Source organism: Canis lupus, chromosome 13, assembly GCF_048164855.1.
Source record: "Canis lupus baileyi chromosome 13, mCanLup2.hap1, whole genome shotgun sequence".
Lineage (NCBI taxonomy): Eukaryota > Metazoa > Chordata > Mammalia > Carnivora > Canidae > Canis > Canis lupus.
Genome location: NC_132850.1, coordinates 41392859 through 41409674, shown reverse-complemented (window position 1 = coordinate 41409674; position 16816 = coordinate 41392859). Strand labels below are relative to the sequence as shown.

The following is a 16816-nucleotide window of genomic DNA, read 5'->3' as shown; positions in this document are numbered from 1 at the left end:
CTTTATCTTGACCAGTGTGTTCAGTAGTCCTCTACCTAGCTCTGAATGTTCATGGTCCATTCCAAATCCAAAGAGGGGCTCACAATTCTTTCCTTTGCCCCGGCTGCTCTCCCTGCCCCAAGGATTTATTGGGCTATGAGCATGGAGCTTCAGGCACAACAAACAAGAGTTACAGGTTGAGTCCAGTGCTGTGAGTTTTGTCTTATTGGAATGTCTCTTTCATTTCATCTCTTGAGACTTTTCATGGAAATTCCTCTCCCTGGGGTTGCTGTGAAGTATTTCACAGTCTACTTAGTCAATGATTGAAAAGAAAACTCTTTCAATGGCCTTTTGTCTTCAGTTTCCATAAAGTGTATCCTTAGTTTAGGCCCTGCTAGGGTTGGAATTTCACTCCTAGGAACACCAGGCCACAGAAAGACAAAACTAAGAAATAGTTGAAGTTCTGGTCTGCCCAAAGCCACTCTGACTGACTGCTTCTATATAAGCTAAGAAAACATCTAAGGTCTTTGGGAATCAATCAGCTGAAGAGAACACACATCTAAGAGGGGATAGTGTTTGATGGACATGGTAATGGGAACACTCTCATCCCTTTAGCTAACATAGGCAAGATGATAATATAGTTCAAGGGTAGGTTCTGCTATCTCCAGAACAAGAGTTACCACAACAGGAATGCTTAGAAATTTTTTTTTTTTTCCAAACAGATGGCTTCTTCCTTAGGATTAACAGACCAAACTAGTGTAAGCAGGGTAACTACGACAGCATAAGTGTCATTGGCTATATTTCCTTTTTCTTCAACAAAGTGTGTCAAGATCAACAAAGTGTGTGGCATTTTCCAAGTTTTTCTGAGTGATTTCTAATTAGTTGGGTTGGTACTCTAAAAAGGTAGCATAGAGACAAGATGGAAAAGGTGGATTTAGAAAAAATATAGTCTGTCTCAAAGGTGAAGTGATTTCTCAGGAGTGTGTGGGAGTAATAAACCTTTCTTTAAAGATCTCATTCTGATTTCTCTTATTTTATGAGAAAAAAACATGACAGAATTTCAGAAGGCCCAACTGAAAATATTCCGTGTGCATAAATTTATTTTAAATTTTATTGCATCACATTATACAAGCATTAAACATGGCTTCATGTTGATGATTATTTAAATGTGAAAATTTATCATTCATGTCATTACCCTTTTGGCTATTTACAGGTAAGGAATTTCTATGTACTTTATATATCTCTGTATTTGTATGTACATATGTAAGAATACATGACTATACATATGTACACACAGAAATACATCTATGGCCATACACATAGCTATAGATATGTCATATATAATAATCTCCTCAGAAAGATCTGAAATTAAAAAAAAAGAAAAAATTGTAAACAGGGTCTTGTCTGTATCATTTGGTGACATGGAATTAGGACATCACAACATTCTAGGAATGTGTGTCCAGGTGTCTGAATACCCTTATTCGCCCAGTGTCTGTAAAATTCATATGGGGTAGAATGCAAAAAAGGTAGCAAACAGGCTGAAAAACAGGCCCAGTATACAAGTTCCCCTTGGTTTTAAAAACTTGAGAATGTAACTGCCCATGATGTGCATGCTTGCTTGGTCAAGAATGGTCTATGGATAGATAGCAATTGTGTGCTGCAACGTGATTTCACAGCAGCATGATTTCCCAGGTAGTCCTTTAAGGGTGCTGACCCCCCTGCTGCTGCCAATGTCTGCGACATGCACTGCAGTTGCATTTTAGTCATTCACTTGAATGTGCTTTTGCACAGCTGGGAGAAGTAAACAGAATTCAGGTCCTTGGCTTGGAAATGAACTATTACCTAGGAAGAAAAAAGAAGGCATTGAAACCCTAGGTACACACAATGGCTTAAGAACACAGTGTACAATGGTTGGTTTGTACTCACCATGAGTCAAAGGCACTCAAAGAATTTGTAACCCCAAACTGAGTCAGGTATGGTATAAACATTATTGTGCCTGCTTTACAGATGAACAGACTGAGTCAGAAAGGCAGTCTGAAGCAAGGTGACATCCTGCCAACTGTTGGGGGAATAGAGACAGACAGACAAACACTATGCTTTCAAGCAAAAATTAGAAATGTCCTCTGGGGAGATAGCAGCCCTCAATGATGAGGCCAGAAGAAACTCCCGACTGGTTACCAGCCCTGTAGCCCAACGTGGCCCCTAGATGGAGGTAATGCTACTGCTGCACCTTGGTCTCTAGCTACTGGAGCTCCTGGGAGCAGCTCTCTTCTCCGATGTCTGCCTCCTACCCTCAAACATGGCCACCTGGATAGTCACTCTTTCTCCTTGGATGGCTGACCAGAGCCAGAGAAGAGGTGATCAGAATGGGATTTGGGGCCAGGGGCTTGGAACCAATTCTAGGATCCCAGAAGGTTAAAGTTGCATAGGCTCTTAAAGTATTGCTCAGTCTAGCTTCTTTACTGTCGTAAAATGTGGAAATCAAATCCACATGAACACTCCATTCCAGGTCATACAGATAGAGAGTGGAAAAGTCTAGAATCTGGCAGACTATATAACAAAATAGTTAACAATAAGAACTCCGCCTAGTATTCTATAGCATTTTATTGTTTCACATGTGTCTCATATACATTGCCTTATTTGAGCTGCATATTGGTTCTGCCAAATGAGCAGGCTCAGAAAAATTAAGCAATTTTCCCAAAATCACAGACCCAAATGGCAGATCCGGGAAATGGGAAAATTACTGTTACAAAAAATGTCTTGCCTTTAGTGAGACCAAGGCCTACTTTGGAATTGAGGGTGGGGGTATTGTTCAATATCTATATACCACTCTTATCCCTGGGGGGTCTGGGTGATTTCCTCCAAGTCTACCCTCATCTCCCATTCATAACAGCCTCCTGGGCTCTTTACACAGATCTGGAACGACACAAATTCACTAACTTAACAACAAACATCTCTACAGATAGCTGCTACACATTAACTGGTATGGAAAGTGAAAAACCTAACTTTCCTTCCTGTATATTTAATTCTTTTAGAGGCCAAATTTTGAACAACATTTTCAAAGTTCATCTTCAAACCAGTGGAGACAGAGAAATTAAGGGTGAGGAAGGCAAAAGAAATGCCATAATGTCAGATTCACAGAGTACCAGAACTGAGAGCTCATCTAAGCATTTCATCGTTGAAGAAACTTAAGCCCAGAGGTTAATGGACTTGCCCAAGGACACACAGCCAATAGATTTGCCAGGGAGAAGGTTTCAAGACAACTTTCTGATAAGATATGTGGGAACATTCTGAAACTTCTTTACACTGTTTGTCGCCTTAATCCACTTAACCTTTATTGACTGAATTGCATTAATGGGTGCCATGTGCTTAATGCCATGTTAACTAGTAGGAAGGATAAAATTACCACCCAGAAAAACTTTCCTAAAGATGTTTACCATTCTGCTGGGGAAGCCTGATAACAGTTGGGAAAATCATAAATTAACAATACAGATCAATATATATGCCAATACATGTAGCACTGATGCAATAATCAGAGAAGTTTATAAGAAGTGAGTCTCACTGGGCTGATGAGTCTGGGGAAAACTTCTTAGAGGGTATGGTGTAACATGGATTATCCTGGGAAGAAACGATAAATGTTTCCATAGAAATGTTTCCTTCCTTCCATAGAGAGAAGGCCATCTTGGGTGGGATAAAAAGGTGGCTTTAATATCCTCAAGGCAACATGACTCTTCTTTCTGCTTAAGAAGAATCGCCAGACTGGGAGTAAAAGGGAGAGAGAAGGCTTATTTCAGGGAACACTGAGGCCAACTCCTAAAGGCATTGACTGCCAGGCCAAGAGTGGCATCGGAGGTAGATAAGAGTTGTAGGAATTATGTGCAAAGGGAAGAGAAAGTTAAATTACACAATTAAGAAACAATCTGGTTTGGGAAGCTTCTAAGGAGTTTGATTCCTATCAGTAGGACAATGGCAAGCTTTGATTCAAGGGAGTTTAAAGCATCCCTTTCAACCCAAGGAGAGGTTTTAGACTATGAGCACACCTCTCACCTACCTGGTCACGGCCACTCATTGTGGTGTGCTTTTCCATTTTTCTTCCTTTCCTTCCGTTCTTTCTGGAGACGCTCCAGTTCTGCTTCATACATCATCTCCTGAATCAAGTACTTCTCTCTTCTCATTCGATCCCTTAGATCTTTTGGGAGGTCTGGGATCAGATATGAAATGAGGTGCTTTATACAAAACACGAGATGCTAAAAACATAAAGGAGAATACAACACGTTAGATCTATTGCACCTCCTTAGCTGGAAAGAGATCTGGGAGGTGGTATAAGAACTCTCATTCCAGGGATGTGGAGCCTCTTGAGTGTCTGGAAAGTGGAATGAGGCCAGAGGATGTATGTGAGGAAAGAAGATCACAGGGATCGTGAGGACTGAACTTGGTCTGATAACACCTCACAGGGAATGAGGAAAGGAATCAGGAGAGAAGGTAGAGGAGTGGTCAGAGAATGCAAAGGAGAGCCAGAAGTACCTATACCATGGAGTCAGAAAACTCAGGGTTGAATCCTGGCTTTTATTACTTAAGAAATGTCTGCTTACCTGGGAAAAATTCACTCTGAGTTTCAATTTGCTCATGTATAGATCGGGCATTATTGTGAAAATCATAAGAAAATGTTTCAAAATGCTTTATCTATTGCTAAATTCACTTTGCCAATTTGACTGCAAGAATGATCAATAGGCCTTAAGAAAATGATCATTTCAGGAAGAAATTTTTTCTGGCACACTGCCACAAATTCTTTACACCTGACTTACTAACAGCTGAAACTAGAAACACTGTCATTTCTGTTTGTCTATATGATAATGACCAGTAAAGTACCAGATGATAATTTAAGAACTCTCATAATTCTAAAGTATTAGATAAGTGAATTCCCAGGAAGAACAGCTTATCTTTTCTTGGTTCCCTGGAATGAAGGAAAAAAAATGATGGAAGACGAGGTATAGGAAATGTCAAGTCTAAGGCAAGAGGCAGTCCTGGTTTGCATTAATCTGGCTTTAATATTATGTGACAGGAGATGAAATTTCCATTTATAAAGTACAGTCATAGAAATGCAAATGATTTCTAGTAGCAATTTTCTTAAAGACTAAAAGAAAACAGGCAATGTATTTTTACTGACATATAAGTAATTGCTAGGTAGATTTAAAGTTAATTTTGAGTCTTAGATAATGAATACTTATTTATGTCCTGAATGTAAGTAATGTCATGATGACACACAAAGAGAGGCTACCATTTGTGTGATACCCAACTTAGTTGTTTTCCAAACTATAGCCCCTGAACATCTACATCAGAAAGAATCACCTCGGAGGGCTTGTGGAAAGCAAATGACAAACATGATGTATCTGAGTCTGTAGGAGTAGGGATGGAAAAAACTGCAATTTTCCTAACGTCGAATAACAATGGTCCTAGAACATTAGAATAATGATTTCTGATGTATCCACTAACAATCAACAATGGACTTTCAATCATTTCTTGGACAGCTCAAGGTGAAGAAAAAGATTTAAAAAAGAGGCTATATAATATTACTATAATACTTCTGAACATAAATAACCACGTTGAACGTTCTCACACTTGCATTCATGCATTATTCTTAGTTACTTAATTATGGCAAAGGAATTGGTTAAGAGAACATACCTCAAATACAATGATAAAAGCCAATCGAGCTGCTAGAACATGCCAGAATTGCAATGTGTAGCCATAGGGCACCAGTGAGTGCGGGGGGTCACGGTAGTCTCGGTATCTATAAATACATAGGAGAACAAATGTTATGTTCCGAACTATGATTTTCCTGACTCCCAAATCTCATTCATTCCCACATGTAGTCCTCATTCATGATAGATAGTTTAAAAAAGCTTCTCTATCCTAGACATTTGTCACTTATCCATTATTTTTTTCTTCTGGTAAAAGAGTATCTCTTCTCCTCTGGGGAATTATCCGTGTGGCTTAGGCAGGGCTCACCTTCATCCCTGATCCCAGTTCAAAAGATGACTCAGACGTGATCAATGAGACTCCTCATCAGGGCTTCTGTTAGAATGGTCATTTAGTGAATTATAATTAAATCCATCATAGACTGTGTGTGGAGAGAGTTTGCTTAGAATGAGGTCATGTGAGGGAAGCCTGGGTGGCTCAGCGGTTTAGCACCGCCTTCAGCCCAGGGCATGATCCTGGAGGCCCAGGATGGAGGCCCGCGTTGGGCTCCCTGCATGGAGCCTACTTCTCCCTCTGCCTGTGTCTCTGCCTCTCTCTCTCTCTCTCTCTCTCTCTGTCTCTCATGAATAAATAAATAAAATCTTAAAAAAAAAAAAGAATGAGGTCATGTGAAACAATGCAGAGCCAGTAGAGAAGCAGTGTCTTGCTGATGCTGCTGGAGGCTTGCGATCCAACCATTACTAACATTAGTATCATCCTGCCAACCTCCAGTTACCTGAACCAATGATGTTCTTTTTAAGTCAGTTTATACTGGATTTTTGCCACTTCCCACTAAAAAAGTCCTTTCTTTTAAAAAATTTTTTATTATTTTTTATTATTTTTTAAAAGTCCTTTCTAATATATGCTCCAACTATAACTTTTGAGTCTGCATCAAATTCCACAAATATTTGTTGAACACCCATTAGGAAGTAGGCACCTGTCCTAGGAACTTAAATCTGTGTGACTCCACTTTATTTTTGCCATTATCATTACTATCACAGGTAGAAAAACTGAAAAATTATTTTCCATATTATAGAGTTTCATGTTTCTTAGCCCAGTATTCTTTTCATTAGCCCCAGAAATGTGGAAAGATCTGGAGATGCTAATTCTTCTAATGCTTCTGTGTGTAAACACACCAAATTCCCATATCTGAGGAAAAGTTATGATTATCGAGGCGCTCATGTAAGATCGTACCTAACCTCAGGGTCAGCACTAAGTTGTGTGTGAGGATACAAGATAATTCCTGTGCAGAGCATCTTTTTTTTTTTTTAATTACACACAATTGACATACAACGTTATATTGGTGTCAGGTATAGAACATACTGATTTGACAATTCTATACATTAGTGCTCATCACAATAAGTATAGTCACCATCTGTTATCATTCAATGTTAGCACAATATTGACTATATTTCTTATGCTTTACTTTTTCATCCTGGGACTTATTTTATAACTGGAAGTCTGTATCTCTTAATCCCCATTCTATTTAGCCTATTCCCCTACCCACTTCCCTCTGACAATCACCAGTGTGTTTAAGGGTCTGGTTTTTTTGTTCATTTATTTTTTTTTTAGGTTCCATATATAAGTGAAATCACATAGTATTTGTTTTTGTCTGGCTTATTTCACTTAGCATAATCTCCTCTAGGTCCATCCATAATGTCAAGATCTTGTTCTTTTTCATGGCTGAGTACTATTTCACTTTATGTATAAACTACCTCTTTAGGTACCTCAGCGGACTCTTGGGTTGCTCCATACCTTAGCTATTGTGAGCAATGCTTCAATAAAATGGGATACATGTATCTTTTCAAATCTGTTTTCGTTTTCTTTGGATAAATATCTAGTGTAGAATTACTAGAGTATATGGTATTTCTTATTTTTTGAGGAACCTCCATAATGTTTTCCACAGTGGTTGCACCTATTTACATTCCCACTAATAGTGCACAAGGATTCCCTTTTCCCCGTATCCCTGCTAACACTTATTTCTTGCCTTTTTGATACTAGCCATTCTGGCTGGTGTGAGGTGATATCCCATTGTGGTTTTGATTTGCATTTTGCTCATGGTTAGAGATGTTGAGTACCTTTTTATTTCTCTCATGGTCATCTGTATGTCTTCTTTGGGAAAATGTCTATTCAGATCCTCTGCCTATTTTTTTAATCTGATAGTTTCTCTTTTTTTGGTGTTAAGTTCTTTATATATTTTGGATATAAACCTCTTATCAGATGTATCAATTGCAAAAATCTACTCCCATTTACTAGGTTGCCATTTTTTAAAATTTAAATTCTATTAGCCAACACATAGTACATCATTAGTTTCAGATGTAGAGTTCAATTTCCTTTGCCTTGCAAAAGCTTTTTATTTCCATGTAGTCCCCATAGTTTATTTTTGCTTTGTTTTCCTTGCCTGAGAACACATATCCATAAATAATTTGCTGTGGTTGATGTCCAAGAGATTACTGCTCACCCAAACTCTCTTCCAGGAGTTTTATGGTTTCAGGTCTCATATTTAGGTCTTTAATCCATTCTGGGTTTATTTTTGTGTATGGTTATGAGAAAGTGGTTCAGTTTCATTATTTGCATGGAGCTGTCCAGTTTTCCCAACACCATTTGATTTTTTCCCCCACTGTATGTCTTGCCTCCTTTTTCATAGGTTAATTGACCACATAGATGTGGGGTTATTTCTGGACTGTCTATCCTTTTCCATTGATCTATTTGTCTTTTTTGTCCTGTGCAGAGTATTTTTGAAGAGTATTAAGGATTATAGAAATGAGCTGTCACTATTATCACAATCATCCTATTAATTATCATTAATACTTATGGTAAATAATAATAGTGTATTTATTTTGTCAGTAAAATTATATTTATGATGAGTATCTAGTGCTGAGATTAAAAATCAATCTATTAGTGCCTTTAAGCTGTTGGTTCTCTCTATAATGATGAGGATTAGGTAATTGCCTAGAACACTTTTATTCTGGTATATAGTTACATAAATAGCTCCTGTCAAAGGTCCAATTTATTCAAGAATAAAAGTTCTAACTTTCTTTTACTTTTTGCAGAGCACAACTAGTCAAGAATCAAAGTGTGTTTTCTACAATTAAAATAATGTGATTCCTATTGTCTTTAGCTACCTATATTTCAAATATAATCTGAATAAATATTCTAGAAGAAAAATGGCAGTATGCTTTTAATTATAGATATAGTTGGTTATTAGGTAAACATATATTTATAAAAGGAGGGGACCTGGGATGCCTGGGTGGCTCAGTGGTTGAGCGCCTGCCTTAGGCTCAGGTCATGATCCTGGGGTCCTGGGATCCAGTCCCGCTTCGGGCTCCCTGCAGGGAGCCTGCTTCTCTTTCTGCCTCTCTGTGTGTGTTTCTCATGAATAAATAATTTTTTTAAAAGGAGGGGACTTGAATATTTCAAGAGTTACCCTCATTAACTCCTTAAACTTAAAAAAAAATTTTAACTTTAAATTCAATTAGCCAACATAAAGTATATACTTAGTTACTTCACTAAAACAGAAAATTTTCAGAACCTACTGCTCCTTTCTTATTTATGCCTTAGCTGTGCTCTTGTGTCCTTCATGGTGACTGCTCAATCTCTCTTAGCTTCTCAGACTTTGTTCAGCTTTACTTTTGAAGAATATTAGTAAAGCTCTTTCTCCCCAGATCTCTTCTAAATTCATTGGGTAGAAAATCATGGTGTTATCCCCTAGACTGTTTCCAAAGACACCAATGTATTGTCCTCAAATTGCTGCTACACATTTGTAGCAAATAAATGAATTCATATATACATCTGTATAGTATAGTACAACCATTCATTAAAGTATGAGACTAGAAAGACGAAATATTTTTTATGACACAGTGAGAGAGATTATCAAACATGACTCTATTTGTAAAATTGGACATATATGCAAGTAGTTGCCCCTGCCCTCACTCCCATCCTACTGTTTGGCTCTCTGTGTTTCAGTTACCACATCCTCCCTGCCAGTCAGTAGGCACGTGATCTTCTTTTTATTGTCACAAGGTCAACGGTAGCCTAATCCTAGGGCACAATGCCTATATCATTTGCCTCACTTCATCTCCTCACATAGGCATTTTATCATCTCTTATCATCATGAGGTGAAGGGTGAGTACAGTGCTAGATATTTTGAGAGAGATACCGTATAGCTTTTCTTAACAGTATATTGTTATGATTATTGTTATAAATCTCTTACTGTGCCTAATTTATAAATTAAACTTTACTATGTAAGTGTGTAAAGAAAAAACATGGTATATATAGGTTTTGGTATCATTCAGTTTCAGGCATCCACTTGGGGTATTGGAATGTATCTCCCACCAATAATCGAAGACTACTGAAATGTGCGAAAATGAAAACACTTGTTTTTAGGTGGTGATCTTGCATTTTAATTAATGGATTTTTTATATTATTTAAATTAACATTTTTTACATTTTTAATATGTAGAAAGCACTTATATTCATGGTTACGGTGAGTTGGCAATATATCAGATAGTTTCTATACAGAGATCCAGTTGTTGAGAATCTATATCTCGGGATGCCTGCATGGCTCAGTGGTTGAGGATCTGCCTTGGGCTCAGGTCATGACCCCGGGGTCCTGGAATCGAGTCCTGCATTGGGCTCCCCGCAGGGAGCCTGCTTCTCCCTCTGCCTATATCTCTGCCTCTCTCTGTGTGTCTCTCATGAATAAATGAATAAATCTTAAAGAGAACATGCATCTGTTTGTTCAGCCCCTGTATAGTATACATCCATTTGTGGATCTATCACAGAGCTCTGCTAATTTGTGCACAAAGGAATGCAATGTACCTACACTGGCACTTAACTTCTGATTCTTGGTTTCAGATAGAAATTTTTAGGAAGTTCCAGTTTTCAGAAGCAGCAGGTCTCTGGCCTTCCTGCTCTCTAAAGCTACTGTATCATAAAGTCAAGTTTCTCTCTAGAAAACTTCTTATTGCTATTAGTGATGCTAATGAGTCTGGCTCTCTTGTGCTTCACTGCCCACAGCTGTCTCTCCAATCATGCACTCGCTGGAAAGCACACGCAAACCAAGGCTGGGGTCTGCCTGATGTTATGATCTTAGGTAATTAATGAAACTTCTATGGACATCAGTTTTCCCTAGTAACACAATTAGGGTCTCTCCATCTCACCAGGATCTATAACTGTTGACTCTCACTCTTTTCTTTTAGCTTGCAGATGACTGTTTGAAGCAGAGCTCTCAGTTGAAGTGCTAGCCTACTTCTGATCCCACTGGCCTTTTCAATGAGGCAGGGGCTCGAGAGGTGCTCAGATGTCATTTGTGCCCCACACCTCTGTTTTTGATAGAGTGCTATTTTTTTTTTTTTTTTTTGCCAAATGACAGTACATGTTTATTGTGCAAACAAAACACTTCCCTGGAAACAGACAGAAAGCCAAGCTTCAAAGCTAATTGAATCAATGTTTTACTTCTCTAATCTTCATTTAGTATCTTCAGAGAAACTAAGTGGTCCAGCGGTGTCAATGTTTGCAGGAATTTTTCCAAGTGAGTTAGAATTGTTTTCAAAACAAAACACTTGTAATTTCTTGGCTTCAATTTTACGTGTGGGAAAAGCAGGACGTTCCCACTTAGGTTATGGCTTGCAAACATTTTTTTTTCCACTTCCAGGTATACTTAATTCGTTCCCATTTTTAAAAATGTAAAAGTACATGTACATTTGAAAGAACGAGAGTGAACTTCAGATAACCGCCATCTAAGGTAAATCCTAGAACGTGGTTAGTAACTTAGAAATGCCTTGCTGGCAATCCCAGACACCCAGAGAGATAACTGCTATCTAATTTTCTGCTTTTCTTTATAGTTATACTACTTATGCAAGTGTTTCTGAGTAAAACTGCTGAGTTTGTCTGCTTTGAACTCTATATAAATGAAATCATAATGTATGTGTTATTTTGTGACTATACCTTTAATTAATATGCAATTTTTGAGTTCTCAATTCTATTCCATTTTCTATTTATTTGATTCTGTGACACCATTACACTGATTATAATTTTATACTAATTCTAACATAAAGTAAATCTCTACTATTATTCTTCAGAAGTATCTTGACTATTCTTCATCTTTTGCATTTCCATAGAACATTATTTTCAACTTCAGGTACAACCTCATCATATTTAATTTTTTAAACTAACCTCATTGATCCATTCATATTCTTCTCTCTAACCTTTATATTTATTTAATACTTAGTATGATAAACCCTCACTCATGTCTACCATGTAACGCAAGAATTAAAACATTTTCAGGAACTTAATTATACCTTACCCTCTTCTCCTGATTTGGCCTTGATGGTTTATACGTTTCAAGGAATTTATCCATTTCTTTGAGGCTGTCAAGTTGTTGGTATATAATTGTCCACTGGTCTCTTATGAGCCTTTGTTTTTCTGTGGTATCAGTTATCATGTATCCTCTTTCACTTCTCATTCATTTGAATATTTTTTTCTTGGAAAGTCTAGCTAAAGGTTCATCTATTTACTTATCTTTACAAAGAAGAACCACCTCCTAGTTTCATTGATCTTTTCTATTTGTTTTTAGTCTTATTTCTGCTCTGATTTTGTTACTTTCTTCCTTCTACTAACTTCATTCGTTTGTTCATTCATCTTCCCTTCCTTCCTTCTCCTGGAGGTATAAAGTTAGGTTGAGATTTTTCTTGTTTCTTGAGGTAGGCATTTATTGCTATGAACATTCCTCTTAGAATTGCTTTTACCGCATCTCATATGTTTTGGTACATTATATGTCTATTTCTAAATGTCTCTAGCTATGTCTTATTTCTCCTTTGACCCATTGGATGTTCAGTAGCATGTTTAATCTCCACATATTTGTGAGTTTTTCTAGTTTTCTTCTTGTAATTTCTCATTTCATACCATTGGCATTGGGATCAGAAGAGATGCTTCATGTGATTTCAATCTTCTTAAATTGTTTAAGACTTGTTTTGTGGCAGAACATGATCTATTCTATTTCTTTTTATTTTTAACTTAAATTCAATTAACATATGATGTATTATTAGTTTGAGGTTAGTGATTCATCAGTTGCATATAACATCCAGTGCATATTACATCAAGTACCCTCCTTAATGCCCATCACCCAGTTACCCTCATGATCTTCTGTTTTGTTTCTTAAATTCCACATATGAGTGAGATCATATGATAATCATCTTTCTCTGACTGATATATTTTGCTTAGCATAATACCCTCCAGTTCCATCCATGTCGATATAAATGGCAAGACTTCATTTTGATGGATGAGTAATATTCCTCTGTGTGTGTGTGTGTGTGTGTGTGTGTGTGTAAACACCATCTTCTTTATCCGCTCATCTATTGATGGACATTTGGGCTCTTTCCATAGTTTGGCTATTGTGGAAATTGCTGATGTAAACAATGGGGTGAGGTGCCCCTTAGGATCCCTATGTTTGTATCCTTTGGATAAATACCCAGTAGTGCAATTGCTGGGTCATAGGGTAGCTCTATTTTTAACTTCTTGAAGAACCTCCACATGTTTTCCAGAGTGGCTGCACCAGCTTGCATTCCCACCAACAGTGTAAGAGGTTCGTTCTCCTTTCTCCAAATCCTTGCCAACATCTGTTGTTTCCTGACTTGTTAATTTTAGCCATTCTCCCTGGTGTGAGGTGGTATCTCATTGTGGTTTTGATTTGTATTCTGGAGAATGTTTCACATGCACTTGAAATGTATGCATTCTGTTGCTTTTGGATCGAAAGCTCTGTATATACCTATAAAATGTTGTACAGACCATTTATTTTATTGACTTTTCTGTCTGGATGATTTATCCTTTGTTGTAAGTGGGGTATTAAAGTTCTCTACTATTAGTTTAATGCTATCTATTTCTCCCTAGGTCTATTAATAATTGTTTTATATATCAGGTGTCTATTGGTTGGGTATGTTGGGAAATGTATCTTCTTGTTGGACTGACTAACCCTTTTATCATTATATAATGATCTTTGTCTATTACATTCTTTTAAAAAATCTGTATTTAAAGCAGACAACATAGTTATGTCAGCTTTCCTTAAGGTTTTATTTGCATGGAGTATCTTTTTTAATCCCTTCAGTTTCAGCCTATTTGTGTCCTTACATCAGAAGTGAGTCTCTTATAGGAAGCAAATAAATCAGTCTTGTCTTTTAATTCATTCAGCCACTCTGTCTTTTGATTGAAGAATTTATTTTAGAATTTACATTTAAAGTAGTTACTGATAGGTATGTACTTATTTGTTAATTATTTTCTGGCTATTTTGTAGTTCCTCTCTGTTCCTTTTCTTTTTTTTTTTTTTTCCTTGCTCTCTTCCTTTATGATTTGATGGCTTTCCTTAGTGGTGTGCTTGGATTCCTTTCTCTTTCATGAATCTATGAGGTTTTTTCTTTGTGGTTATTACAAGGCTTACATATAACAACTAACAGTTTATTTTAAGTTGATAATTATTTAGGTCAGATTACATTATGAAACTATATTTTTTACTCTACCTCCAACATTTTGTTCACATTTTCCATATTTTTATATCCCTTAACAAGTTAATGTAGTTATAATGATTATTACTAGTTTTGTCTTTTACCCTCATACTAACATTATAAATGATCATTTCCACTTATTTTCTATATATTTACCAGTGAAATTTATGCTTTCATCTATTTTCTTGTTACTAACTAGTACCCCTCCAGTTCAGCATAAAGAAATTTAACCTTAGAAATTAAAGGTTAATTCCTTTAACCTTTGTTAGGCTGGTCTGGTGGTGATGAAATCCTTTAGCTTTTGCTTGCCTGGAAAACTCTTCATTTCTCCTTCAGTTTTGAAGGACACTGTTGCTGAGCAGAATATTATTCATTGGCAGTTTTTTTTTCCTTTTGGCACTTTGAACAGATCATGCCATATCCTTCTGACCTATCAAGTTTCTACTGAGAAATCTGATCATTTTATTGGTGGGGGGGTTTCCCCTCATATGTAACAAGTTGTTTTTCTCTTACTGCTGTAAATATCCTTATCTTTAACTTTTGACATCTTCATTATGTCTTGGTGTGGGTCTCTTTGGATTACTCTTATTTGACTCCCTGGATCTGGATGTCTGGGTTCCACCTGAGAGATTCTGTTTTAATTTACTAGGTCACAGTTGGTCCAGAGGAGATTTTAAAATTCTCCAGTGGATTTTAATGCATGATCAAGGTTGAGAACCACTTCTTTAAACCCATTCAGTCAGAAAGGGCTGTCTAAGCAAAACCTCCCCATGGCAGAGCCAGCCCAGGTTTGGCTGAGTGCCATCCTCACCTGCAGTACTTGAGAGGAGTACCGGAGAACTCACTGCCATCAGACTCAGGCTCAGATCGGTTCTCAAAGTCAGAAATTCGAAACACAGATAAGCTGGCATTCACATAGCCAACCATGCACCTGAGAGAAAATGAATTCTATAATTAGAGCTCTGGTCACCTCTGCATCCAATTCACTGAAGTTTCTACTTCCTACAAACTCTTGCACTTATAAATGCCTTTAGCTGGATTTGCCTTGTCATAATCATTCAAATTAGGATACACTGAAAAACCCTCAGGAACAAGTCATTCTTTTATTCTAGTTCTTCTTGTTCAAAGTCATCATACAGACCATCACTATCCCAATTAATAGATGAAAGACAGTACTGCATGATTAGTATAAATTACAGGTAAGCCACAGTTTCTTTCCTTGATGATGTAAACACACATGCACACACAAACACATTCCTTTATTAATGAATACCTATATTCTCTCATAATACCCTGAATGTGACTGGTGTTACTATGCCTCCCCTCCAAACTCAAATCCCTTGCTATAGTCATGCTAGACTATATTCCCTGCATAAGCTTTCATATCTCTGTTCAGTTTGTCTTTTCTCTTGAGATTCCCTATTCATTTCTTTCTAAGTAGAAATTTTTCAATGACCAATTGAAATGGCACCCCATCTGGGAAGATGTCCTAATCTTCCCAGAAAAAGACTCATTTCTTCTTCTGTATGGTGCTGCCTATATCTAACTTCACCATTACCATACATATGGGTTTTCTTTAGATTGCAGGTGTTTTTTGGAGCAGAACAAGTGTCATAGGTATTTTTATATCCTAGGGCAGTTTTGTGTAGTGTAGGAATCCAGTAAATATCAAACTCAATTGACTTCATTTGAGGAAAGCTAAACTATCAGAGATAATATCACGGTCTTTAGAATGGATCAGAAATAAAGTTATTGCCTATATACCCTAGGGTTAATAAACTTACTGAGAACATGGCTTTTACTCTGTGCTAGGAGTCAGTATATTTCAATACTAAAAACTTGGGTTTGAGGGTCAAATTGTAGCTTTTCTGCTTTCTAACCATGCAAATTTAGTAAGTTATATAACTTCTTTAACTAACAAAAGTGACTACCTGATAGAGTCATTGTGGGGATTAAACAAAATGATACATGTAAAGCCAGTGACAGAGTGCTTAGCCTATAGCAAGATCTTAATTAAATGTGAGTGGCTACTATTAATTTATTTCTTGTACCTTGCAGAAGGTGCAATAAATAAATATTGATTTAATGAAAAAATCATAGCTTTCACATTCTCTCCATTAACTTGTCTGGCATGATTATTCCAAGATGCTGAACACCAAATCAAAATGATGACACAAACACAGACCTGATAGTACATGAGTTCTGTGTGTTGTCTTGCGCAAGACAAATCACTGAGGTTTTATCATGGCCTTAAAAAATGAACCAAGCAGAAGTACCCATTTATCAAGTCACTCATGGGTGAAACAAATGTTCAGTGGGTGTGTAACATGCCTTAATCCAACCAGCAGCAGGTCTCCCCTACCACTCTTTGGAAGGGTAATTTGGAATAATGTCTCCCTCCTCTTTGAACTGCCTGGAACAGGACATGAAAGCAAATTAGTGCTTTGATGATTATTAGCTGTCATAGAGAGTGAGCCGGTTTTTGTGAACTATAGAATACAGCAGAATCTTCTTAGGAGCTAAACAGTGGGAAAGGAAAGGAGCTCTGGAAACTGGCAGAAAACATGCCCAACATTGAAATGAAATATTCACAACCCCTCCTGC

General features: G+C 37.2%; 1 protein-coding gene across 12 annotated transcripts in view; it reads right to left on the bottom strand.

Moving 5' to 3' along the window:
- Window positions 1-1061: 1061 nt before the first annotated feature.
- ANO4 (anoctamin 4) overlaps window positions 1062-16816 on the bottom strand; it is a 403411-nt gene continuing 387656 nt past the window's right edge. For 11 of the 12 annotated variants that reach the window (XM_072773292.1, XM_072773290.1, XM_072773286.1 and 8 more), the window contains 4 exons: window positions 15024-15143; window positions 5662-5767; window positions 4031-4226; window positions 1062-1821 (listed from right to left, as the gene is read on the bottom strand). In XM_072773292.1, coding sequence (XP_072629393.1) covers window positions 4035-4226; window positions 5662-5767; window positions 15024-15143 — 418 coding nt within the window. In that variant the 3' untranslated portion in view covers window positions 1062-1821; window positions 4031-4034. Of the gene's footprint in view, window positions 1822-4030; window positions 4227-5661; window positions 5768-15023; window positions 15144-16816 lie in introns of those variants that run through there. The other variant, XR_012005974.1, reaches the window with a different exon arrangement.